The 27,549-nt window shown below is 33.9% G+C and overlaps 1 protein-coding gene across 8 annotated transcripts in view; it reads right to left on the reverse strand.

Moving 5' to 3' along the window:
• The window catches only part of KCNT2 (potassium sodium-activated channel subfamily T member 2), a 408,182-nt gene that overhangs the window by 225,296 nt on the left and 155,337 nt on the right, over window positions 1-27,549 (reverse strand). For 7 of the 8 annotated variants that reach the window (XM_037734957.1, XM_037734956.1, XM_017518646.2 and 4 more), the window contains exons 6-8: window positions 23,189-23,263; window positions 21,909-21,992; window positions 18,845-18,939 (exon numbers count right to left, since the gene is read on the reverse strand). In XM_037734957.1, the coding sequence (XP_037590885.1) occupies window positions 18,845-18,939; window positions 21,909-21,992; window positions 23,189-23,263 (254 nt within the window). Of the gene's footprint in view, window positions 1-18,844; window positions 18,940-21,908; window positions 22,011-23,188; window positions 23,264-27,549 lie in introns of those variants that run through there. The other variant, XM_037734960.1, reaches the window with a different exon arrangement.

Consider the following 27,549-nt stretch of genomic DNA (forward strand, 5'->3'; position numbering starts at 1 on the left):
GTTCACTCTACTCATATGAGGTAGCACTAGAAACGTAACAAAGCATTTCATCAATTACCACCAGCTTTGTGGAAGTTAAATAAGCCTTCTTTGTGAAATCTTTGAAATTAGACATATCTTTATTTTTGAGAAAATTAATTAGGAAGAAAGCCAGTTACCTACAAGTTTTTTGTTTATTCAGGGACTGTGTTCCAAGTCCCTCTCTGTATGGAAAGGAAACCACATTTACAATCTAGTGAACTAAACCACTAATAGTTATTAAGCTACTAATTAACTAGGACGAATGTTCCAAATAAGATGAAATTTAACTAAGCTACGCTGCCTTTTCTAAGTGAAAAATTTGTCTAGTGTCTTCCTTCCACTTATGTAATGTAAAAGAACTCACTTAATATCACTCCTTTTACCGCAACCTGCCTTTAAACATTAGAAATGTACATCTCTAAAGTTTTGATCCCTGTTTTAAACAGCTGTGGCAAGTTTCAAAATACGGCCAGGATAAAAAGAATAATACAGTTCATTAATTGGCCTTCATTGTTCACTGCTTTGGATGAAACTGAAACTAAAATCACTGTTTTATTTTTCCTTTATCTTTCTTTCCATCTTCAATGAAAGATTTTGCCTCAAATGTACTATAAAAACTGAGTTTCATTTCCAGAACATATTTTATGTAAGTAAAAGAAAAAATGTGATACAAGCAAATGATTGAAGGTAACAAAAAGCTAATGTATTATAGAGCAACTGGTGGTAGATGGTGTAGCAGTATTTTTGAGACCCTGAACTGAGTTGTCAGGAAAGGTTTCTTTAAGTATTTGACATATGAGCCAAGACCTAAAGGAGGCCAAAGCTAACTGAAGAACATTCAAGTCAGAGGAAACTCTTGCTAAAACCCACAAGTCAGGAATCATCACCGTAACATCAAGGAACAAAATGAATGCTATGGTGAGGAAGCCTACTGAAAGAAAGTACAATATACGTTGAGGTCAGAGAGGTAAGCATTATAGGGGAGCAAGTATGTTGCAGACAGACCAGATGATCCAAGCAAGAGATAATGAAGCATAATGGGAGTCGTGACAGTGCAGAGGTGGATGGAAAGGTCTCGGAGGTAGAGCCAATAGGGCTTGTCAATGGATTGAATACTCAGTGTGAAGAAAGGGGAGGAGTCCAGATATGCCAAGTGTTTTCACTTCTTTTAAGGGATAGGGTGGATATTTGAGTAACTGACAGAGAACATAGATGGAAAAAGTTGTCTGGAAAGATAGAAGAACCAAGAACGTTGTTTTGGACTGCTGCAGTTATCAGCTTCTAGATGATCTTGAAAGCCGTCTACCTCCATGAGCATCTAGGCAGATAGAGAAGGCAGGCCACTGGGAGCCGCAAGAGCCTTGATAACCATCACTTTAACTCTTAACCAAAGGTCTGGAAAGAGAATGATATTAAGAAAAGTTGAATAAAGTATAAATTATTCTTCCACTGCTCTACATTTTCTAATGGATCTCTTCGGATAAAGTTGAATCTTGTAAAATATCATAATTTTTACCACAACACATTGTCCCTTGACAAAATAAAAGTTGCTTTCAAACTACTGATAAGGCTTCAAATGCATGAAAAAGAAGGTAGAACATGGTTAATGTAACCCAGACTCATTTCTGATGTCCCACATACTTAAAAAAAATCACTTAATCCCCTCTGACCTTATTTGTCTCCTCTATAGACAAGAGATAACAAATATTTCAGTGTCACAGAGCTATTACAAGAATTAAAAGAGATAATGCAAGTAAAACTCTAAGGCAACAGGCAGGGAGTCAATGCTACTTGCACATTATTAAAACTTTTATTAAAAATATATTATTATGTATAACATTTCTGTATTATTTCTCCTACATAATGAAATTCCTGAGTTCTGCAAAGGGAAAAATATTAACTTCACAGAGAAATGTGTGTTTTGTTTTTTTCCTCTCTCTCTGATGAGAGCTGAGTGAAATCACAGAACTGCCCTCCACTGTGCAGCCTGGAAGATTTTTATAATGTTTACAGTTACTCCCTACGTTGTTGACTTTTTTCTTTTTTCTGTTTCTGTTATAAGAACTCAATTTCATGTCTATTTTAAAAGCTGCCTTAAATCCTATTGTTGAAGTTTATATAATATACTTCCCTCTCCATTTGACAAATGAGTAGATGAAAGCTCAGGAAGGCTATCATTCAACTAAAGTCACACAGCAAGAAAGAGTTACACCAAGGTATCTTCAAATCTAAAGACTTTTTTGTTTTCTTTCCTACCTAATGACATTCTAGATAGCTGTATATAAATATGACCCTGTGAAAAATAAAACCTAAGAAGACCAATCATTTTGTTAAACTAAAAACATTTGCCCTAAATTGTGGCAATAAAAATACTACTTCATGTTTGAATAGCACTTTATAATTTACAAAAATGCTTTTATATAAATGAGCTGGATCTTCGTGGTTATTTATGGTTATTCAGCACCGGGCCCTATTTGAATTTATAATCATAAAACAGGAAAAAATTAGAAAAAGGCAAACAAACAAACACAAAGTTCCTGGGGAGAACAGTTAAAGCATTTGGGGACTATTTAGCTTGCAGAAAAGAAGACCAGAGTACTCTCAATTGTCAGTATTAAAGATAATTATAAAGCAGAGAATCGAAAGTGGTTTTCCACCTTCACAGTAGGCACACTAGAGGGAACAAGCTCATATGAAATTCAAATGAGATATTTAGAACATCCTAAATCAATTTGCTAGCAAACTAGGAACCTAAAAATAAAAACCAAAACTTATACATAAAGACCTAACAAAAACCTGTAATAAATGTAATTCAATGGGCTAACAAACAGGATCTATAAAAAGGGTATTAAGTGACAAAATGAACCTGGATTATTAGGAAAAATCAGAAATATTCTATATAATATTTGCATAGCAAGATGTTAGTGGAAGTTAATGTAACCCTGGTATATTAACCTGGGTTGGATATACTGTCAGTTTAAGCAATGCATGTAAAAAAAAGAAGACAATGCTAAAGTAGGTATCTCAACACACTGAATCAAAATAATTTAAAATATGCTGGGAAAGATCATGGGCAAGAAATAGGCTATTTCATCATACATGATGAAAGAATTTAGAGAATGTACTCATAGGAAATCGTAAGAAGAAAAGAAATGAATCACAATCTTCATTATAAGGATTCTATACTCATTTGAACATTTGAAATGTAAAAGTGTCTACACAATTTCAGGAGTCAGGTAATAGAAAAGGCATTAATGGAGGAAAAAAGATGAAAAAGGAGGAGTTTTAAAAGAAAAATGAGTTTATAATCTTTTAAAAAGATGTATGAATTCAGCATAAGTTTGGTTGCTTGAGGGTAGGAAAATGCTTTTATAATAATAAAAATGTACTATAAAAGCTCTGACGTTGACTATGGTTTAAAATAGACAACCATCTGGGTAGGATGGTATAGAAAGGGCTGTGTTTGGAGAAGTAGAAAATAAAAAATATTCTCAAATCCATTTTAGTAATATGGTTCTTTATAAAAATCTCCTGCTACAATTACATTTTTATCAAGTTCTCATTGCATTTTCACTTATCTTTACTTTGTATATTTAATGGCCAAGTGTTTTGGATGCCCTAGGTGAATGAACACCCTATGTACTAACACATTGTGTCATTCTTCCCTGTATAATGTCTCCCACTATCCTGTTAAGGTTTATGATTTGTTTTACTTTTACTCAGAGATTCCACCTTGATATTTCCTAGGTGTTCTCTAATCCTGTGATTTTAGTGATCATTTATATGTTGATGATTACCAAATTTACACACTAATCCCAACCCCTCTCCTGAGCTCCAGGATCCTATAGCTAAATGGCTATTGAGCAGCTTCCCTTGGATTTCTAAAAGTTATGTAGAATATAATTAACTCCTTATTTCCCCCTCCGCTTTCCAAGTTCCTTTCCAGATTTTCTCATCCTTCTATGTGGCACCATCATTCACACAATTTTCCAGAATACAAACCTCAAAATTATTCTTGAATTTTTCCCTCACACCTTAAATCCAGTTTGTAATCAAAAGTGTGTCACTTCTAACTTTAAAGCAGATTGCAAATCCAATCACTGCCTACTTCCTTTCTACCATTCTAGGTCAAGATTTCATAACCTCTTTCTGGAGTCCCACAATAACCTTCCAGCCAGTATTTCTGCTACTGCTCTTATCTCCCCACAGCCTGTTCTCCATGTAGCAGCCACAGCATGTTTATTAAAACATCTATCTGAATATGTTCTTCAAATGAGCAAATAAACTTTCTGTCCCAGAGCTTTGCACTGACTCCTCCTCTGCCTAGCACACTTCATCTAGACATATGCATGGTTTATTTGAATACTTCATTTATTCCCTATTCAAATTCCACTTCTTTAGAGAGCAGTTCCCTGAACACCCTACCTAAAAAAGCAGCCCATCTGCCTCCATCCTCGCCTCAGATTTATTTTCTGATTTTCATTAGCTGACATTATATAATAATATATAATCAACTATCTGGGAACCCTGTCGCCCAGTGAACCTGACATAAAATTAATGATCACAGTAAGTGAGAAGCTGTTTTTGCCTGTTATTGTTGTTTTGTCTTGGTTTTGGCTTATCTTTTTCAGTTTTTGTTGTTTTTTCTTCTTTTGGCCTTTTAGGTAATAGCACCAATAGGTGGTGTGTGTGGAAGCCTGACTGTTGTGCAGTGTGTCAGCAGAAGACACGCCAGAGACCGCAGTGGAATGACATGCTTAGGTTCTGACTCCAATCACATAGTGGATTTCCTATAGACTCAACACTGTGGTCCTTGAGGACTTTCGCTCAGGTGGTCGCAGCAACACTGAGGGATGCTTTTTGACTCCTTGGATCTCATCTCCAAAGTCAATGATTGTGTGGCTTCTAAATTCTTGTAAGGTAGCGCCACGATATTTACAGCTTCATTTCACCTTCATTCCTCCAGTTCAGAAGTGGACAATCTCATGTTCTTATTTTTGTTCCTTGAGAACTTCCATAATTTTGCCACCAATTCTCCCAGTACAGACTGATTTTTGTGTTTGTGTCTGGATACTGACTGAAACAATCTGACTTTTCAGATTGTTTTAATGTGTTCACATTAAATGATCTTTCCTTCCTCCAGATCTTGGTCGCCCAACCTCCATAGTCATATCTTAGATCATGCTGCATCCAATGAGGGGATCAGTCATCTCCTCAAAATGTTACTCCTTGGAGTCTTCTTTCACCAAACTGTCTGAAATGTTCCTCCCTACACATTTGTTCTGCTTCAATTTTTGTAGTTTTTATCGGTACTCAACATATAAAAGATAAACATTTATTATTTGTCTCTCATCTGTGCCCACCCCCCAATGTAATATAAACTATCTGAAAGCATTATCTTTGTCTACTTGTCCATCTCTCTATCTTTAGCCCTCTACAAGTTTTGAAATATATTAGTTTCTCAATAAATGTTGATTAAACAAATGCATTGCATAATTCACAGCCAATTTCATGTTTTGTCATCATTCAATTTTTTTCTTATTCTTCCCTATTTTCTCAGATGGAATGTGCACTCTTTTAATCCTTAGATTTCCTGAAATAATTTTCTTACACCTAGAGAAGTGGGTATGGGATTCTTGATTTTAGGGTTTTCTCTCTGATGTCTACACATATTTTTCAACCATCTTGTAATTTCAGTATAGCAGATATAATGGTTGTTGCAAATGTATTAATTTTATTTTTATATAATTTCAACTTGTATTTTAGATTCTGAGGGTAAATGTGCAGATTTGTTACATCAATATATTTATTGCATGAAACTAAGGTTTGGGGTTCAAGTGATCCCATCATCCATATAGTGAACACAGTACCTAATAGGTAGTTTTTCAGCCCTTGCCCTCCTTTTTCTCTTTCTCTTCTAATAGTCCCCAGTGTCTATTGCTGCCGTCTGTATGTATCCAATGTTTACCTACCACTTATAAGTGAGAACATGCAGTATTTGGTTTCCTGTTCCCACATTAATTCACTTAGGATGAGGGCCTCCAGCTGCCTCCGTGTTGCTGTAAAAGACACGACTTCATTCTTTTCTATGACTGTGTAGTATTTCATGGTGTATATGTACATTTTCTTTATCCAGTCTACCACAAATGGGCACTCATTTGTGCCCATTTTGTAAAGTGATTTATTTTCCCTTGAGTATATACTCAGTAATGGAATGGCTGGGTTGAATTTCCATAAAAACTGTAGTAGTTTTTGATTGCTGCAGTAAAAAATAAAATACCACAAACAGCATTTTAAAAATTTACCATAAACATCATTTAAAATATCACAAACTTATTTTCTCACAATTCTAGAGGGAAGAAGTCCAGGTGGGCTCAGCTGGTTTCTCTTCTATGAGTTTCCCAAGGCAGAAATCAAGGTGTTGACCAAACAAGGCTCACTACTAGAACTCTAGGGGGAGAGTCTGCTTCTAAGTCCATTCATGTTGTGGGCAGTTCAGTTCTATGTGACTGTTGGACTAAAGTACTATTTCCTCCCTGGCTCCTGACCAGGAGTCAATTTCAACTTATAGTGGACTCCTACATTCCCTGGCATGTGGTCTTCTGCAGCATCAACCTGGAAATGGCTGATTGAGTCCTTACCATACTTCAAATCTCTCTTTCCCTTCTGCCTCATCTCTCTTATTAATGCATCTTTTGAATCCAGCCCCAGAGTTTTCTTCTTGTAAGGACTCATATGACTTTCGACCAGGTTCATTTGGATAACCCAGGTTAATCTCCTTAATGTCTGTAACCCGAATTACATCTTCAAAGTCCCTTTCACCATCTAATGTAACACATCACAAGTTACAGGGATTATAACATGGACATCTTTGAAGGCCAATCTGCCTACCTTTTGTAAATAGGCAGTACATAATTCATAAGTAAATGGGTCAATAATCTTTTGTTTTCCTACTGAAGGCTTGAACAAGTTTCTCTTTGTCTTTGGAGCAGAGTAATTTTGGCACCATATGCTGAGATGGTTGCTTTTTTCTAATATTTTAATTTCCAGACTCACATCTTTCCTCAAAACAGCATACCATTTTTTCCTACTATTTGTTTATTATCTTTCCTCTATCTTTTGGTTTTTTTCTCTTATGAACATCTATACTATTGATTAGGTATTCCAGATATATCCCCCAAGTCCATTCCCTAATGAGTTCTATTTCTGTGACCAAGTTTATTTCATTAGAGACCTATCTAGGTTATTGTTTTTCCCTTCCTTGATTATTGCCTCTCTTAGATGATTATTTTCTTTTATCTACTTGTTGAGCAAGTGATGGCAATTCTCAGGAAACAGAGATGTCTTTGCTTCTGGGGGCCAACAGTACACTGGCTCTGAGACCCTGGAGAGGCATCAGCAAGAAACCTTTCTGATTCTGTTCTCAGATTTCCCACTATCAGTAGGTGGAGAGGCCTCAGCCAAGGTCGTTAGTTCATCCTTAACTCTCTGGAGGTCAGGGGATTGTTAAGATTCACCCCAGCAGATGTCCACCTATGCTGGATCTCCAGGTTTAAACAATTCTCTGGTTCTGATTCATTCAGTCCCCACTCAGGTGCCTTTATTCTAGTCTCAGGCTCTCCAGTTTCCCAAATGTCAGAAAAAAACCCAACAGCTTCCTTTTTGGCACTTTTCTTGCCTGCCTTAGGAGGCATGAACAGGTAGAAGTTGATACTGGGAGTGGAGAAGGAAAAGGATGTGTTAAGAAGACTTCCTCCTAGAGTCTTTCTTGCACTTTGCCAGTTTTTTTTTTTTTTTTTTTTTGTACTACACTGTAAGGAGGGCACTCCACTTTTTTTAATTAAGTATGTTTAAAGATCCATTTTCTTTCCATTATTGGTTTACTGACAAAGCCTCTTTGTTTTATTTTATTTTATTGCATTTGTATTGATTGGTTCCAGGACTTAAAATTTTATATATAGTATAAAAAATTAAAGCAATATAATTCTATTTTCTCCATCCTGTCTTTTGTGCTACCATTGTATTTTACTTCAACATATGTCTTCTTCCTCTGATTAACAAAACGCACCTTTCTTGACAACTTCCAGATTTTGTCTTCCCATTTTTAGATGTCAACGTGCCCTTAACAATTTCTAAGTTTTAAGTTCTTATTTCTGCCCCCTTGTGTTTCCTGGTCATTATGAACAGGGGAACAAAGTAATAGATGCAATTAAATTGTGCATTCTCTGTGGTCCATTTTGACTTTGTTCATACCACTAGTGTTATACATGATTTTCCCAAAACATCTTAGGAGTCTTAAGATCATGTGCTAAAAACGTTCATCTCTATAAGCATAATTAGAATCCGACATATAACAGACATCAATGAATTACACAGGCATATCAGAAATATATTACAGAAAAATTACCTAAAAACCCTCGAGACAGTAGGCAGGACACAGTTAAACCAAGGAATACATATTAGTGTATAAATGTGGATGTTAATGCATAAACGTATGATGATTCGTCTTAATACAAGTTTCCTGAGAGGAATTCTTTCTATTTTCCAGTAAAAACAATATATTTCTTAACTGATATACCAATCAAAAAGTAAACTATTTTCCAAACAAAATAATTTCTTACTCCCAAATTTTGTATTCATTATTTATTCAACACACATTATTATGTACTTTCTCAAGACTGTCTGAATATAAAACTGAATAAAAAGGAGTAGACAATTTAGAAGATAACAGTGGAGTCCATTTTCATGTAAGCATAGCCCTCCTCCCAACAAAAAAACACTATTCTCAAACTAACAATTAAATAATAATAATTTTTTGGTTCATATAATGAATTGTTCTCTATTACTTACTATTTATATATTAACTCAATATTTCCACAACAATTCTACACAGTATTATTATCTACATGTTATGGATAGCAAACTGAACTTGGAGCAGTTAAATGATATGCAGTTATACTTACTAAATTGATTAATGAAAAAGGCATAATATGAGCCCTGGACTGCATGGTTCCAGAGTTTGTTATTTTTACTATGTTTCCAGATGGCAAGCACATCTTAAAGCTTACTAAAAAAAAGCAACTCTCTGCAGTCACTCTGGTTTGACAACAATTATCATTAAGAGGGTAATTAAGGAAGTTAATAAGTGACAAAAAATAAGGTAAATGTATTAAGAACAACCTAGATACCATGTACTTGATAAATGAAAAAGGTTGAATACAAACTAAACCTGAATGGCGACTACTGATTATTGATCTTTAAGCTATCTATTTTTAGTCAAGGCTTCTTAACACATCTTTCACAAGAGTAGGAGGCAGTTAACTTAGTGAATAGCCTGCCCTGACCTAGAGGAGATTTCACTCAATTGCTACTTGAGAGTACAGGTGACAGACCTCCCAGGGTAAGACTTGGCATCAAAATGCACCATTCACAATGACAGATTTGAGCTTTTTGCAGTGATAAGAACCAGAATTAGAAGATAAGGCTCTGGGAATAGGAACATTTAGGTTTTTAAAGGCAAAGCTCCCAGTGCAGATAATGCATGAAACTAAAAACATCTAGAATGTGACTTACAATTTTACCTTCCATCTCAGCCCCAACCTGCAACTGGGTCAAACCTACTTACTACAATGTAATATATAATTTTGTTAATATATACAAAATAAATATATCGGTGTATAATATTCTCATTCCCGAATGGGTGACTGCTTCATTAAAAAGGAATATTAAAAACCAGAAAATAATGTAAAAACTAAAATTATACTAGGTAAGAATATATTCCAAATGTAAAAGAATTTAAATAAATTATAATTTGTCAGATTTCAATATTGGATTATTTTAGAAAAATGCATTTTTTAAAAAATATTTCAAGATAATCTCATGAAGGATGTTGGATTTGAGGTAAGAATCTTCTGTGGCTGTTGCTTCTTTACAAAACATTCTTAAGTATTATCTTTGACACAAACCCATACAAAATAATTTTGTTGTTACGTAATTCTAAAACAAAATTTAATTAGAAAGTTAAATACCAACTCGTACGTTACCCTCTCAAAATACCTAAAAATCATAATTGATTTACTTACTTAAATAGGCCCTGTACATATTTACAAAGACACATAAATTGCAAATTATTTATTCTGTGCTTCTTAAAATGTGCTTCTTTTAAAACGTTAATTCCACATTTGGTAATGTAAATTTCTCAAGCTTTTACATGGTTTAAAGAAAAACATTCAATTGCATGAAAGGAAATATTGAGACTGCAAACTTTTTTACCACCTGGTAAATGTCAATTTGTAAAAAAAAAAATGTTTTCAGAGAAAAAAGTCACATGGCAGGAATAAATAATGTTAAATATCCATATACTTCCTATGAAGCCTATTGCTGTGCACAGTTACTGGAAAAACTTAATTAGCAATGGCATTCTGGGCAGAAAGCATCTAACACTTTCATTTCATGCCTGTAATTCAGACATGAGCATTCAAATCAGCCCACAACTTGCACTTTGGTATTTATTGAGTGAATACCAATTAAATTGTCCCAAATAATCATTTTCCTTTCCTGTAGATTGTATATCTAATATCTAACAGTCCATGAAACCTAAGATCATTTGAGATGTTGAGATTTTATATTTTCTAGGGGATTTTTTTTTTAAGGTAATGATAAAACCAGTTTTTCTCTTGTTAAAAGAAATCTCTCACTCTCCTGGCCACCGTCTTTGCATCTATGCAAAAAAAAAAAAAAAAAAAAAAAAAAATTCGTGAATCATGTAATTAGCCATACATTTAGGGTCAATATACTTTGCCATTTAATAATTTATGTAAGCTGACCATGCCCTACACTGTGCCCTAATGCACAAACATGCATTTTCTTTATTTCAAAATAATGGAAAATTAACAGATTTTCAGGAGAGGATCAGGATTCAGATCAGGTGAAAGTAAAAATGAAATTTCAAGAAAAAAAAAACAAAGAAAGAAATAGAAAAAAAAGTTTAAAATCCTAAATGATAATGGAAAGAGAAATACATGATGCTACTTATGAAAATGCTCTGCTTATTTAACCAATTTGTTTTTATGCTCCATACAGTTGAAAGTTCTGTAACCAAGGAACCAGCTCAAACTGGACCTGCTGTTGATTAAAAAAAAAAAAAAAAAAAAAANAAAAAAAAAAAAAAAAAAAAAAGTCGAGTTACCTTTTAGGTATAACAGAGCCAAAAACTGTAAGTCATATAGTCAGGACATGTGCAAGAGAAAAAGCTTTGAACTCTAACAACATCTGGAACCAGAAGACGGGACAGAATTAGACTCTAAATGCCAAAAACTTGCAGAAGTGAGGGATTCCTTGGCCTGGAAGAGGCAGGGCTAAAATCTGCCTCAACATTGCTTATTGTAAATGGCCACATTTGAAGCCCTCTAATCAAACTCTATCAAGCCAACATTCTTAAATCCTTTCTCTTGCCCTCTGACCCCTTAAAACTTGCTCCAGGCCTCAAATCAGGGAAACTGATTTGAACCTGACTTGTCCCTTTGATGTCCAATTTTGCAATAAAGCCTTTCTTTTCTCAAAAGCCAGCACCACAGTTAGTCATTGGCTTCTCTGTGTATCAGGCAGCAAGCCCATTTGCTCTCCAACAGTTTCAGTAATTTTATTATATTGTTCTGTTCTCACAAATTCTAAAATTAAAAGCTAAGAAGAGAAAAATTTCAAGGCGAACATTTGGGGGTTATATGGAGATAAAATTAGCCAGAATTTGAGTTATCATTTTTATAAGATATGTGTGTATAATTTATAAAAATTATATCCAAGGTTATTTTTTAAATTAAAAAGTTGCAAAAGTTTTGCTACTCAGTTATATCTTTTTGTCAGAAGCAATGATTCTAGAACACCATTTTCACAGACTTACAGTCTAGTTTATAACTGAAAAGAGTCCTTCCTATAACCTCACACAAAACTTAACTGAAAATAAGACTTTTAAAATAATACTCGTAAAATATATGGTTTGCAACGCTTAACAGAGTATTGTTATTCCAGAATGTTATTTTCTATCGATTGCAAATATTAGTTAAATATCTAGTATTTTCAAGCTGTACAAGAGATGCTGGGCATGAAATGGTAAGAAAGGCATATTGAGTCTTTGCTCTTATGAATTATAAAAGTCTAGAAGAAACATTGATAATTAAAGAACCATTATGTATTTCACAGTTTTTGGAATCCTGAAGAAGCAAAAAGCTTGAGCATCTCCCATAATTCAGACAGACTTCAAGAAAGTGTCATAGAGAAGCTATCATCTGAAAGTCAATACTTGAATGATGAGGAGAAGAAAGTGGGGAAGTAGAACTTAATATGACACTCATTTGAATATGGAGTAAATTAATTATACAGATTATATTGAATGAGACATATAATTGTTTTGCATTTGTGTTAAATTTTATTGCCTCCTTCTACATTTCTTACTTTTTGTGACTTTGTCCTGTTTGTTTTCAAAAATTATACATAGCCATTATGAAAATTTAAACCATAGCAGAAGGAATAAGGAAGAAAGTTTTTAGTCAACTGCCAAATCTTTAGGCAAATGCACTTTCAGTAATTCATTTATAATTTAAGCAAAACTAATGTGAAAAAAACAAACAACTTGGAATCAAATATCATGACAGCGCCAATTAACACCATTAGACCATGTTGTAATACTTCCTCCAAACTACAAAACTTATCTTCTCACTGTTCACTTCCCAAGTAGCTATTTGCCTTAAGACTTCAGCCAGTAAATAAAGTTCAGGAACTTAAGCATCTAGTTTTTAAGTAGGTTTTAATCAATGCATAGGAATATTCCAAGTACTTTTGAATTAAGCATGTTAATCACGATTAACATGATCATATTTTTAAACAATAAATGAATTTATTTTTTATTGACAAGACTAGAAGGTGAATTGATTCAATTATTATTATACTAAAATAGGAAATTATAACATTGAACTAAGACAGAAAATCAATTAACATAATTTTGTTATATTCCTATGAAATATTATGAAAATATATAAACACATTAATTCAAATAAAATTAAAGTTTGAAGTAAAGTAGTTGCAAAATAAATCTATCAGTGTAAAATTAGAAACATCAAATTCACTGCAAATTATAGTGCTTATTATTGGTTAGAATATGTTAATTAAGCTAAAGTCATGCACTTAATTCCCGGATGTTCCAGTTTACTCTGCTTTGTTTTAGAGATGCAGAATGAATCACAATTCCCAGCTGTCTTGGAAGCGTGCATTATTGATGAAGAGGGGTACACTGCCAATGTGTGGACAGATTAGTCCAATTCCATTGCAATGATAGAAAAAAACAATTCTGAGCACATTTCCCATAGAGAGTGGGTCAGCACAGCAGCTTAATTTTTATTCCAGTTTGGCACTAAGCATGTGTCTCTTGCAGACAGATGCATAATGATAGTTCTTTGTAATGATGAAGAGAAGATTTTTTTTAAAACCATGTAACAGCTTTCTAAAACAGGTGATTTTAAGACTGTGAAATTCTGAGAACAACATAGCCAATTTATCCAAATCTTCCAGGTTCAAATTACAATGTACATTTTAAAAGTTCTGATTTGGCAATGTTAATTTCTGACACGTCATGTCACTCAATATACAGAAAGCGGTAACAAAAAATGATGGAATTATTCATAAGTAAAATATTTCTCAATAATCTAAAAAATAGTTTACTTTTGTCTTTACAAAACAGTTACTTCCCTGTCTGTGGCCTAAAATTATTTCCCTATTTACCATGCCCCTGGTTTTTACCTGTCGTGTTATACTAAGATCAAATTTTAAAAGTACCCTAAATGAAGTAAAACTGGAGCCAGGGACATGTTGTGATGCTGTGTGTCACTGAAAGCATTAAATGTACCAAGAGAGCAATACTACTACCATTATCTTTAACTTAGTGGAGAAATGAGAGGCACACATATTAGAATTATGTAGGAACTGCTGAAAACTTGAATATAGTGATGCAAGTTGTTTTATTTCCTGTTAATATGTTTTTAGGCATAGTGGTCCAGTCTTACAGTTTTATTAATAGGGACTATGCTTAGATACTTTTAAGTAATTTAGTTTTTATGAACTCACATGATAATTTAATCATCCTTTATAAAGAAGGCATTTGAAATGGGAAAAAACTAAAACTTTTGGAGTGTTCACATTATATGCCATGCCCTTCGCTTGACACTTTATATATCTAATTTAATCCTCATTTTAAAACCTTATAGAGTGATTAATATCCCTATTTCATGATGTGTAAAAAAGATGTCCCAGGGCTCTAAGCTAGGATAACCCTAAGTTTTAAACAACTAATGTACATATGGACTTTTATAACTTAGTACCAAGAGGCTTCTTTTTATTCCTGTCTCCAGTTTGTTTGTTTGTTTGTTTTCATTTTTTTGTGTGATAGTACAATATTCAGCTGGATATACTACTACCTAGCTACACAACATTTTTGCAGGCCCCCTTTCAGCCATATGTGGATATATAGCAAAATTCTAGGCTAAAGTGCGATTTGTGTCTTATTTTCCTTCCTACAGGCTGGACTTAGGATATACTGGCAAGAACAGGGCAGCCATCTTGAACCACAAGATAGATACTATGTTTTAAAAATGGGAGAAAACAAGATATAAGGAAAACTATGTATCAAGCTGGTGAAGCAGTCTTAGACAGACTGCCTAGACATTTTTATTTAAGTTGCTATATTTTTGTGTATATTTCTATTTTACATTGTATATGATGTAATACTTTATTAAAACAGCCTGTATGATATACTATGACTAAGATATAACCAATATATAACATTGTTTCTATGTTTCTTTGTAATTATACTTTTGATGTTGAAGTTGAATAAAACATTCCATTTTATGATGATGATCATCAGTTATGAAGACACTTTGCTTGTAATTCAGAGAACGCAAAAATAAATCAAACCTGTTTCATCCATTTCAGTTATAATTTGAGAATATATTAATATATATATGACTAAAAACAATACAATTATCTAGAAGACCCCCATCGTCTCAGCCCCAAATCTCCAGAAACTGATAAGCAACTTCAGCAAAGTCTCAGGATACAAAATCAATGTGCAAAAATCACAAGCATTCCCATACACCAATAACAGACTTAAAGAGAGCCAAATCAAGAATGAACTTCCATTCACAATTGCCACAAAGAGAATAAAATACCTAGGAATACAACTAACAAGGAACGTAGAGGACCTCGTCAAGGAGAACTACAAGCCACTGCTCAACGAAATAAGAGAGGACACAAACAGATGGAGAAACATTCCATGTTCATGGTTAGGAAGAATCAATATCGTGAAAATGGCCATACTGCCCAAAGTAATTTACAGATTCAATGCTATCCCCATCAAGCTACCAATGATCTTCTTCACAGAACTGAAAAAAACCACATTAAACTTCATATGGAACCAAAAGAGAGCCCGCATAGCCAAGTCAATTCTAAGCAAAAAGAACAAAGCAGGAGGCATGACACTACCAGACTTAAAACTATACTACAAGGCTACAGTAATCAAAACAGCATGGTACTGGTACCAAAACAGAGATATAGACCAATGCAACAGAACAGAGGCCTCGGAGGCAACACAACATATCTACAACCATCTGATCTTTGACAAACCAGACAAAAACAAGCAATGGGGAAAGGATTCCCTGTTTAATAAATGATGCTGGGAAAATGGCTAGCCATGTGCAGAAAGCAGAAACTGGGCCCCTTCCTAACACCTTATACTAAAATTAACTCCAGATGGATTAAAGACTTAAACACAAGACCTAACACCATAAAAACTCTAGAAGAAAATCTAGGCAAAACCATTCAGGACATAGGTGTAGGCAAGGACTTCATGAGCAAAACACCAAAAGCATTGGCAGCAAAAGCCAAAATAGACAAATGGGACCTAATCAAACTTCACACCTTCTGCACAGCAAAAGAAACAGTCATTAGAGTGAATTGGCAACCAACAGAATGGGAAAAATTTTTGCAGTTTACCCATCTGACAAAGGGCTGATATCCAGAATTTACAAAGAACTAAAACAGATTTACAAGAAAAAAACAAACAAGCCCATTCAAAAGTGGGCAAAGGATATGAACAGATACTTTACAAAGGAAGACATATATGAGGCCAACAAACATATGAAAAAATGCTCATCATCACTGGTCATCAGAGAAATGCAAATCAAAACTACATTGAGATACCATCTCATGCCAGTTAGAATGGCGATCATTAAAAAATCTGGAGACAACAGATGCTGGAGAAGATGTGGAGAAATAGGAACACTTTTACACTGTTGGTGGGAGTGTAAATTAGTTCAACCATTGTGGAAGAGAGTATGGCGATTCCTCAAGGACCTAGAAATAGAAATTCCATTTGACCGAGCAATCCCATTACTGGGTATATATCCAAAGGATTACAAATTGATCTATTATAAGGACACGTGCACAGGAATGTTCGTTGCAGCACTGTTTACAATAGCAAAGACCTGGAACCAACTCAAATGCCCACTGATGATAGACTGGACAGGGTAAATGTGCTACATATACACCATGGAATATTAAGCAGCCATCAAAAATGATGAGTTTGTGTCCTTTGTAGGGACATGGATGAACCTGGAAACCATCATTCTCAGCAAACTGACACAAGAGCAGTAAATCAAACACCTCATGTTCTCACTCACAGGCGGGAGTTGAACAATGAGAACACATGGACACAGGGAGGGGAGCACTACACACTTGGGTCTGTTGGGGGGAAATAGGGGAGGGTCAGTGGGGGGTGGGGAGTTGGGGAGATATAGCATGGGGAGAAATGCCAGATATAGGTCATGGGGAGGAAGGCAGCAAATCACACTGCCACGTGTGTACCTATGCAACAATCTTGCATGTTCTTCACATGTACCCCAAAACCTAAAATGCAATAAAATAAATTTTAAAAAAATACAATTGTATGTAGTTAAACTCAATTTTATGTAATTATTGCACATTAAGAGACATCCACATACTGGTGACAGTTATAATATTAGATAACATCTCAAAACCACTACTCAATTATTTAAAACTGAAACACACACACACCAAAAAAACAACAAAAATAACAACTATTATAGCAGATAAAACAATGAAATAGAAATAATTTCAATAATGAATATATTACATAATGGAAATTTCATATAGATAATGAAAAATCCTTTCTCTGGCAATGCTGAATCCTTTGGCATAAGAAAATGGCACAATTTGCCTAGGTGTCACACCTCTGAAAATAAAACCTACCCGAAAAATAGAAGTACGAGGCCGAAAGTAGGAGCACCCAGAAAGCCCACTACAGGTAAAGATTAATTGTGATGAAAATACCTCCAGAACAAAAGTACTGCTAATTGTCATCATGTAAAAATAACATGCCCTTTTTCTCACATTAACATCTCAATTATCCTTTGACTAAATTTACTTTAAGAGGCACCAACATTATATTTAGTAATCATTAATTTTAGTATTTGTAATTTTCCAACAATTGAAAAATTACCATATGTATGTAATACATGCATAATTTTTTAAAAATTTTAAGTACTTTCTCTTAAGTTAGATGAGAAAACTCTTAAGTTGCCCAAATAATATTACATTGAAATTAAGAATTTTTAGTGATTTCAGAAGGGAAATAACTGCAATTAATGTTTCATATTAATGGAGTTAGGTATTTACTAGGTATTACTAGGTGAATCATAAAGACTGTGTGAAACATAAAAAGGCACTAGAAGATAAGACGGTTTTATCAATTTTAGAGGCTATTTTCTAAAATAGGTCTACTGTTTTAAATTTTAAAATATGCAATAAACCATATTTGAAAACCATTTCATAGTTATTAACCACATCCTATTATGCAAAACCTTGTCATATCAATACATCTATGTTTACACACATACATGTATAGCTATATTTATACCTAGCTCAGTTGTACTACCATATGTGTGCATTTTTCCTTTTCTAGTACTTCCTACTTAGGTTTTTTCCTTTCTCAATAGGGTCAGATCAAGGTCACAGCACAATTACACATATCTAGGATTCCTGAAACACAAACATATTATTCTACTATGTTTTTTCATGTCACATTTTTCCTCTCATTAAGGATCTGCATGAATCCATATGTGCAGTGTCGCATTTCACACTCAATTATACTATAGTTGTCAAAGTGTGGCCTTCACATTTCACATTGAATTATGCTATAATTGTCAAAGTGTGACCTTCCAAAAAGAGGAATAACTGTTTTTATAATAAAGTATATTTTAATATGTTTTTATAATGAATTGCCAGGTCTTGCCTTGCACTGTTCATAAATCTTCCCTGGCATTCTGCCTGATTGCACACTAAAAATCATGCAGAAAAGGCAGAGGCAGAAGCAGTGATTGGTAAGGACAGTATTCTCAACCATGTTTCTGCTTTGAAGAACATATAAAGATGAGGGCACTTCTATTTCAGTAGCTTGTAGGAAAAAATCTTGTTTGACAACTATGACATGCAATACAATTTCTCATAGTTTGGCTGTTTATAGCAGTTGGTAAAATGTCAGAGTTGCAGTATATATCAATAGCAAATGATATATGTGCGTTCTTAATTTGTAACACTGAAGAAAGAGTTACTTTTACTTCTGTAGGCGATCCGTTATATTTTTTGGGGAATATTTGTTTGTTTATTGACAGCTATTAATGAAAGTGGCTTATAATAAGGTTTCCTTTAGAAACTATAATTAAACAAAGCATTACACAAATGCTGATATACACAATCTTACCAGGTGAAGATAAGGCATAGTAATGTAGATATTAAAATCAAAACTTGATTAAACATTGCAGACTGTGTACGCTGAATGGCTCTGTGTAGATCATTCTAAAATAATATAAAAAAAATTTTTTTTAATTTAGACAAATACTAAATACTCACCAGTTTCATTACATTTATTATATATATTTCATGTCAACTGTCCTGTACGTCTACATACATATGTAATCAATATATGTATTTCAAATAGAAATATAAGCAATTTCCATTTTTGCCTAGATCTAAATGTAACTTACTAAAGCTTGCATAGTACAAAGATATTGCTATAAGAAGACTACCACAGCACTACATTTCAGTTTACCTGCTTTACAGACATCGGAACAGGTGTTGCACTTACTTCCCTAAACCTCTACATATTAAGCATGATCTCTGATGGAAAATCCTAATTTCAAAAGATCAGAAAATAGTATATTTAATTAAGGAAGAGGGAATAGATGAGTGAAAGTACAAACAAGGCTCATTATCAGGAAAATTAACATAAATTAGCCCAGGCAGTTTATCTTGAAAAGAAAAATAAAATAAAACAACCAATGAACAAATTTTTTCTAAGTTTAATTTCTTTAGCACTACAATAGATGTCAATTCAAGATATGCTGTACTTCTTATCTTTCCAATAGACAAACAGTAAAAAATAATATTTAGTGTGTTTAAAGTGCAAAAATGAACACTCACATACAGTACCCCTTGGTACTTCATTATAAATTTCTAGAAGGCAATTTGGTAATATAAGTAAAAACTCAGAAATATATCCTATCTCTTTCATGCATTAATTCATTAAGTATTTACTCAAAAATATAATTTCTAAAATCTAACCACACAAAAGTCACATGATATGGGCACCAATATTTATGTTCATCTTTATTATAAAATTATGATGCTTAGTAAATGAAATAATGAACGTTCATAAATGTTAAAATAACCAAATATGTAATATAAAAATTGTTACATTAATTGATATCTACATAAATTTCACCAAATCCATTAAAACTGATTTGAAGAAGAATTTTTAGTAACATAAGAACTAGTCCACTACATACCAGTATATGACAAAATATCCCAATTATAAATTCAGACAGACAATATCATTCCATGTATGGTATGTGTGCATGTTTTTGCATGGAAAATATTAGAATGATATTAATTATTACCAGTGTTTAGTCTATGCAATGGATTGATGGATTTTTATAATTTGTACCATTTTAATCTTCATTTATAAATAATAAACACTTAGTCTTAAACCAGTATGGCACAAGATAACTAACTTCACCAATAAAAAATACCTCAATGGGCCCTCTTTGTCTACCACTCACTTTGTCTACAACTCATTTAACCAGAACTGTTATGAAGACAAACAACTATGTTGACTGATTAGGATTTCCTCTCTCATCCTTTAGTTTCTTATGGCAGAGGTGTTAACGAACCAAGAAGCAAATAAAAACATGGCATCTGGTGACAGGAGATATGGAAATAACATGGAAAATTAATCTTAAATCAATATTGCAAAACAGGCTTTTTTACTCTCAATATTTGTCTTATGTATCCTGTCTCGGTTGAATTATTTTTTCCAACAACTAATAACACAGAAATTAACAAATAAGTTTATTTTTTTCTGGTGTATTTTTATTCATTAGCAATTTAGGCAATTTATATTTAGTCAAACAGTATTTCTTTGGGGCGATTAAGATGGTCCACTATTTCTGCAATTCATTTCATAGGCCATGTTCTGCCACCCTTTGGCCATGTTCTTTCATAAGACTCCAGTGGTTACTTGATGAATGTTTAGAAACATTCATCTGGTTGTGAATACTAAAATGTTATCCAAATATTCCTTTTGCCCAAAACTTTAGTCATAATGTCTGTTTAAAACCCAGTTAAATGGAAAATAAGTTTGCCTCCAAGTAAGTAAAATTTTCAATGCAGTAAAATTAATAATATTGAGCCCTTAACTCTGTTATGCCAGATAAAATATTATATACACATACTACACATATGTATGTGTGTATACTGTGTATATATGTACGTATATATACTTTCATTTGCTTATCACAGCAAACTTGTAATGTAGGTGCTTTTCTTTGCAGATGAAGACAATAGCAGAGAAGTTAAATCATTCACCCATCACATTGTTTAGCATATAGTGAACAAGAACTAACATTTGTGGAATGAATGACTCAATGGTGATGTCTTACAGTAGCTTAGAAGTACTAAAGTTTGTGGTAAAAATATTTTGGTCATAGCTATAAACCATGCCTCCAAGCAGGGTCATGTTGGGCCAGATGCAACTGTGGCACAGCTCTGAGTTCTGCATCTCTTACTCTACCTCTTGCTTCCTTTTCTCCTAATGTCCCACCCACAACTCCACGCAAGCAAATCCAGAAGGATGATTCGAAATGAGGGGCTTCTGGCTCCCACACAGGATTTTAGGAAACCCCAGATTTTCACTGAATATGGACTACCTATAGTTAAGAGCAGTTTGACAAAAATCACTTACCTGGGCCCTCAAAAGCCAAGAGTCCCATTCTATATCCACAAACTGCCTTGGAAGGGAAGGATATTTGTACTCTAAAGATTGGCTAAGTGGTGAACCAGTCCAAAAACCAATTAGGTTTTTAGAGACATTGAGAAATTCTGAACCATTTTTGTTTACCAGTCATATAGGCCTTACAAAGGTAGGAACTTGGCAATACGGACATTTTAGTTCTGTTAACTTACAAATTTATACAATGTACCCCTTTAATTATTTAACAGTATTTTACCAAAATGACTTATTTAAAAAAAATTAAATGAAACAATTTACTGTGACACAAAATTAATTTAAAAGAAGTTTTAAAAGGAAACACTTGGAAATTTAATTACAGCTAAATTAATTCCAATAGTGTGAGTTATACAATACGGGAGAATACAGAATGAGAAAGTTCAAGGCTAGATCCCAAATTATCTCTCGCTCTCTTTAATCTAAACATTAAAATAAATGTTTTATTTATCTTTTCATATTTGTATTTCACTTCCATACTTACAATCATATTTTCCAAGGCATGCTTGGCAAGCCAACAGTTCAGAAAGACTGGGACAAATAGATTTCTTAAGGAAGGCCAGAATATCTGGAAAACAAATCAAAACTAGACTTTTATCTCAAAGCAATAAATCATACCCAGTAGACTTAAAAGAAACAGAAAAAAGTTATTAAAGAATGTGTAATAATTTAAAACATGACAAATGATGTAAACTCATTATTAACAAAATACGAGAAATTGATATGTTCTTTCATTCATTGTCTGAATCTTTCTTATGGAAATCATTGCAGAAGCAAAAAGAAAATAATAAGCTCTCACCAGATGGCAGATATCTATGCTAATTCTATCATTAAATCTTTTAGTGTGATGGTTTGTAATACACATTGGCTTTTTTTTCTTTGTAACTTGAGGTATTAACTAGAAACAAAGAGGGAAGGCACTCTCTCTTTTTATAATATTACCTCTTACTTTCTTTATATTAAACCATTTTAAGTGACATTGGGAACTATGTTCAATTAGAATTATATTTAGTTAACCTGTCATTTAATTTACTTCCAGTTGCTTCTCTTGATAAATCACTCAAATTAAAATAATTATCAGAAGAGAACAACAGCTCCAGGTCATATCTACTTATTTTCAAAATCTTCCAAATAAAATTCAAATAAAGTGTTATAAAGTATAATCCCAACAGACATTATTATAACTTTATAAAATCGTGATTAAAATATAATTTTGCAAAAGCAAAGTGTTGTGTGATATATTTATGGGACTATAGTTGAATAGGATCATCACGGGACTGGTAACACAGAGCACTTTGAAAAGAAACAAACTGCTAGATGTCTGACTTTTGGCAATCTCTTTGCTAAAAAGAGAATTTGGCTTTGTAAATCTTGTGGTTAAACCACAGACAAGTATTTTCAACATATGAGAAACTTTTGTAAATACATTTTCAATTGGCTTGTTTTTTTAAAAAAATTCCACAATATGAACAATAAGTAGATGAGTAATTTCTTGTCATTTTAAATAATGACACTTGTCAAATGGCATTCCCAGAGCATATATCTCTTTAAAATATTTCACTTTGCTATTGTACTAAATTATTAGTTTCCATTTAATTATACAACAGTTATCCAACCAATTTTATTTTGTTGCTTAGTATCATGATTCTAACCAAAGTCTAAATTCATTTATCTTAGCTCCCATATTATTTAACAGTATCTAGAGTTAAAGATTTTACTTAAGTCTAATTACAAAAGTGTTTTTAAGGTTCTTTTAGGACTTACTGAGATAATGAAGGGAACTGCATTAATTATTTCCAAGATGAAGGGTATTCGTAAAATCTGTTCCCAAATGTTTCCCTTCCAAGAAAGAATGAATAAAAATGAAAGTCAATTATACTGAATCATATTAAAGGGGGAAAAAGACAGCACTCAAAATTTCTCTAACAATAAGGATGTTTCCATTAACAGAATACTGAATATTACATAAAGATGTAGCAATGACTTTTAGAGATTATTTTTTTTAGTGTAATCATGCTCTCTCAATTTTATAAGTTTAAGAAGTAAAACAAATGTTCACAGAAACCATGAATATTGCACATAACATTTTTTAATCATGTAATATGTCATGGAAGAAAAGTTACCAGTAAAAATAAAACACATTAACAAAACCTACAAAATCAATTAAAAAGTGACATTCCAAACTTTTATTTACTCTAATAATGATATTCACGAATCATCAAGCATATAAGTCTGTGGAACATATTCTTGTTAACAATAATTGGTATTAAAATTGTTTTCACTTTAATAGAATTTAAAGGAGTAACTTTCTCAATTATCTAGATTTTAATCTTCCTACCTTCATAATACAGAAATATTAATCAACACTAAGTACATAATTTGAAGGACCCAGTGCAAAATGAAAAATATGAAGCCTCCTAATAAGAAATTAACAATTTCAAGAAGGTAACAAAACATTCAACTAACCACGAGGGCATTCTGGTTGCAGAGCTCCGTGCTGACCCTCATATTATGCACAGGTTACGTTCCCATGAAGATGACCCTAACATTAATAGGTCACCACTGAAACTCTCTTGATTGGTGTCGGATGATAATAAGCACAGACCCTCCTAAAGCAGTTTATTCTTCTATGGAGAGATCTGTGTATTAGCAAGGCAATTTGAAATCTGCCATCCCTGAAATCTCCAATGATCCATTATAACACTGACTATAAAATTGGGACTCTTTAATTTTCCTTAAGGCCACAAAGGCTAAAAACTACATTGATGGAATAAACTTGCACATCCCAAAGCAAAGTTCTGGAGCAGCTACTGTCTCTATGTACTAAGAAATTAATAGGTTTTATGAGCATCATTTATCACCCTCGTCCAGGCTGCTGAAAAACAGTAAAGGAGTGTTTGGAAGAAAGGGAAGCAGTGACAACGCCTCCTTATAGAGATGTTACAGGTGTTGTGGTGCATCTCATCACCTCAACTTTGTGAAAAGGGCTCTAGGGAACCACTTAGCTTGGCTCCAACATGGCGACTGTATTTGACTACTGCCTAAACTTTTAAAAATGAAAAGATCAAAGAAAAAGATGACTGGATAAGGGCAGGTCAAAATCCCCAACTTTAAGGAAAGGTGGCTACTTTCTGGAAACCACATCAATGCCTCCAGCCTAAAGAATGGAACCTATGGTTATTTAAAAAGGATTTACTCTCAATAACATTGTGTACCTGAAGGTGAAATGGGACTTCAGCAAATGGTGGACCTGAAAAGTCTGTGTCAGGCTCCTAGCGGCTAGCCTGACACAGAGGCCTCCAGGAAATTATAAGGCCCCAGACAGGACACAAAAGCTTCATACGGGAGAAAGGGCCAGAGCTTGTATCTGCCATGTGGAGCAACCCAACACCAGACAGTAACTGCCAGTCAGACAACTTCAACCCAGAAACTAACTGCACTTACTTCCTGTTCTTTCTCAGTCTTGAAGGGCATCAAATAAGATATTAAGTAGTAACAGCAGATAGGCCTCCCTATGATAATTCCCTGTCCCAGGTACGTCTGAGTTGAGGACAGACAGAAGCCTTCTTAGAGGAGAATTTTAACTGTTTGCATATATTGATCACAATTTCTTAAATACTAAACTGAGAACTGCCATATAAATGAAAAGACTAGAAAAGCTATAGCATCTGCCTGAGATGCCATCTGATTAGCATGGATCAGACTGAGGATGCATGGTGTTGAAGAAGTATAGAAAGACTGGTATTTTCCTACTACCACTGAATCAGGACTACTTAACTAACAAGAGTTATAACTAGTCTTAGTTATACCATGTTTTTTTATGATTGTGCAGGTTAATAATATCATTTCTTTCATCAGTTTTTACACGACGTCTTTTCCAGAATGTTTATCCTTTGCCTTACTTTTCCCTTATTGTATTTTCACTTTTCATTGTATGTCTTTTTTGGTGTCACTGATTGTCCCCAAGAAGACATTGATCTGACTAGCAAGAAATGAGGGGTATGGGAACAGTTGCTACTAGTAATATGAAAGGATACTTCTGTTAATGCCCAGCAACATTAGTATGAACTATGGCACACTGCATAATTTAGTTTATGTAAACAAAACCTTTTATCTCTCTTGTAGTTCTCTTCATTTCCATTTATAACACATTAGCCTTTTATGATTGTTATTTAAACCATTTAAAAGTCTTAAAACTGGTATCTGTCTATGTTGGGTTTGTTTCTGATTTTTCTTCCATATTAAAGCCAGAAGAATCTTTCTAAAATGCCAAATTCCCATTGCAAACATAATAAAATCCAAACTCATCATTGTATTACATGAAATTTCACAATTTGAACTCTAGCTACTAGCTTGGCTTGTACTTTAGGTATTTCTATTCCTATCCTTAACTCAACACAGATTCAGCCATACTGAACAAGCTAGGCTACTTTATGCTCGGATACCTTTGCCCACATCTCTCCCTCCGGCTGGAATATCACACTCCCACACCTCCACTACTAATCCCTTTGGCAAGCATTTGTAACATTTCAGGGAACTAATTTTTTAAAATGCTTGTTGGGGATCAATGAATATCATGAATGAGTAAATGATATTCCCAGCTATTTCATATATACTCTTACCTTTCTTTTATATAGTTGTTTCAGTTTTGAAGCTTATATATTTACATTTCTTTCCATTGGATCCAAATGAAATCATTGGAAAGCATGGTATTAAAACGTTTATTTATTTATTTATTTATTTTTTGAGACGGAGTTTCGCTCTTGTTACCCAGGCTGGAGTGCAATGGCGCAATCTCGGCTCACCACAACCTCCGCCTCCTGGGTTCAGGCAATTCTCCTGCCTCAGCCTCCTGAGTAGCTGGGATTACAGGCACGCGCCACCATGCCCAGCTAATTTTTTGTAGTTTTAGTAGAGACGGGGTTTCACCATGTTGACCAGGATGGTCTCGATCTGTTGACCTCGTGATCCACCCGCCTCAGCCTCCCAAAGTGCTGGGATTACAGGCTTGAGCCACCATGCCCAGCCAAAACCTTTATTCTTAAAGTAATCATGTATAAATGATTAAACCTGTAACTGGAGAGCCAACTGAAATTTTCTGGAGGAAATGATTCAAGAGTTCTTGCTTATATACCCATGTTAAGTAATTTCGGCCATGTTTCAGCTTCAACTTACAACCAATAAGCTAATAACTTCCAATATTGTATCAATAGCCCGAATCACTATTTTATCTCTTGAGATTCTGACAGAGATCAACTGCTTAATCCATTGTTTCACATCAATGCCTCAACAGCACTTTATATGTAGTATGTCTAAAGCCAAACTTATGATTTGTTTCCTGACTTATCCTAGAGAAACTTTTTACATCTTCCTTTAATACTATACTTATAATTATACTATAATTTATCAATAAGACCTACTAATTTGTAAGCAGATCTTGAGATTTTCTAGTTCTCATTCCAGCTAATTTCTCACTTTTTGACCTGTTAAGCCTAATTAGCCACCATACCTTCATTCCCTCATTCTTGTCCTATGCCAATTTACCCACTGAGCTATTGCCATCCCCCTGTACCCTTATGCCAGACCAGGCCTAGTATTCAGAACTATTCATACACTTACACAACAAAGACAGAAACACAATTCCATCATATAAGGTACTATTTCATTTGTCTCTCGTTGACTTCTCCGCCCTGAAAGATCGTTCCTTCCGTGGACTGAATATATAAGGCATATTTACCGCTTAGAACATGCCTTATACTTTTGCATGTAACTCTTCAAGAGACTGGTTAAAGTTTCATCTTTCTTTCCAACTTCACTTTGTCAAGTTAACTCATACCTGCATTTCAGCTGTCAACCGAAATCTGAGTTTTTAGAGACTTTCCTTGCCTCTTCTTCATATACCCCCTAGGCAGAATCTAATACCTACATTGGGCTTTTTGATTCTCCATGAATTTCATTCACATTATTTTGTTTTTCAGTTTGTTTGTACATAACTGACACAACACTTTAAACTCTGTGAGGTTAGGGTCAGGACCAGTGTATTTTAGGGTTGCATGCTCTGCTCCTAGCACAGTACTGACAGTCTCAATCTCCTAAATAAAAACTGTTGCTACATTATGTCAATC

Source organism: Cebus imitator, unplaced genomic scaffold, assembly GCF_001604975.1.
Source record: "Cebus imitator isolate Cc_AM_T3 unplaced genomic scaffold, Cebus_imitator-1.0 Scaffold694, whole genome shotgun sequence".
In the NCBI taxonomy this organism is placed as follows: Eukaryota; Metazoa; Chordata; class Mammalia; order Primates; family Cebidae; genus Cebus; species Cebus imitator.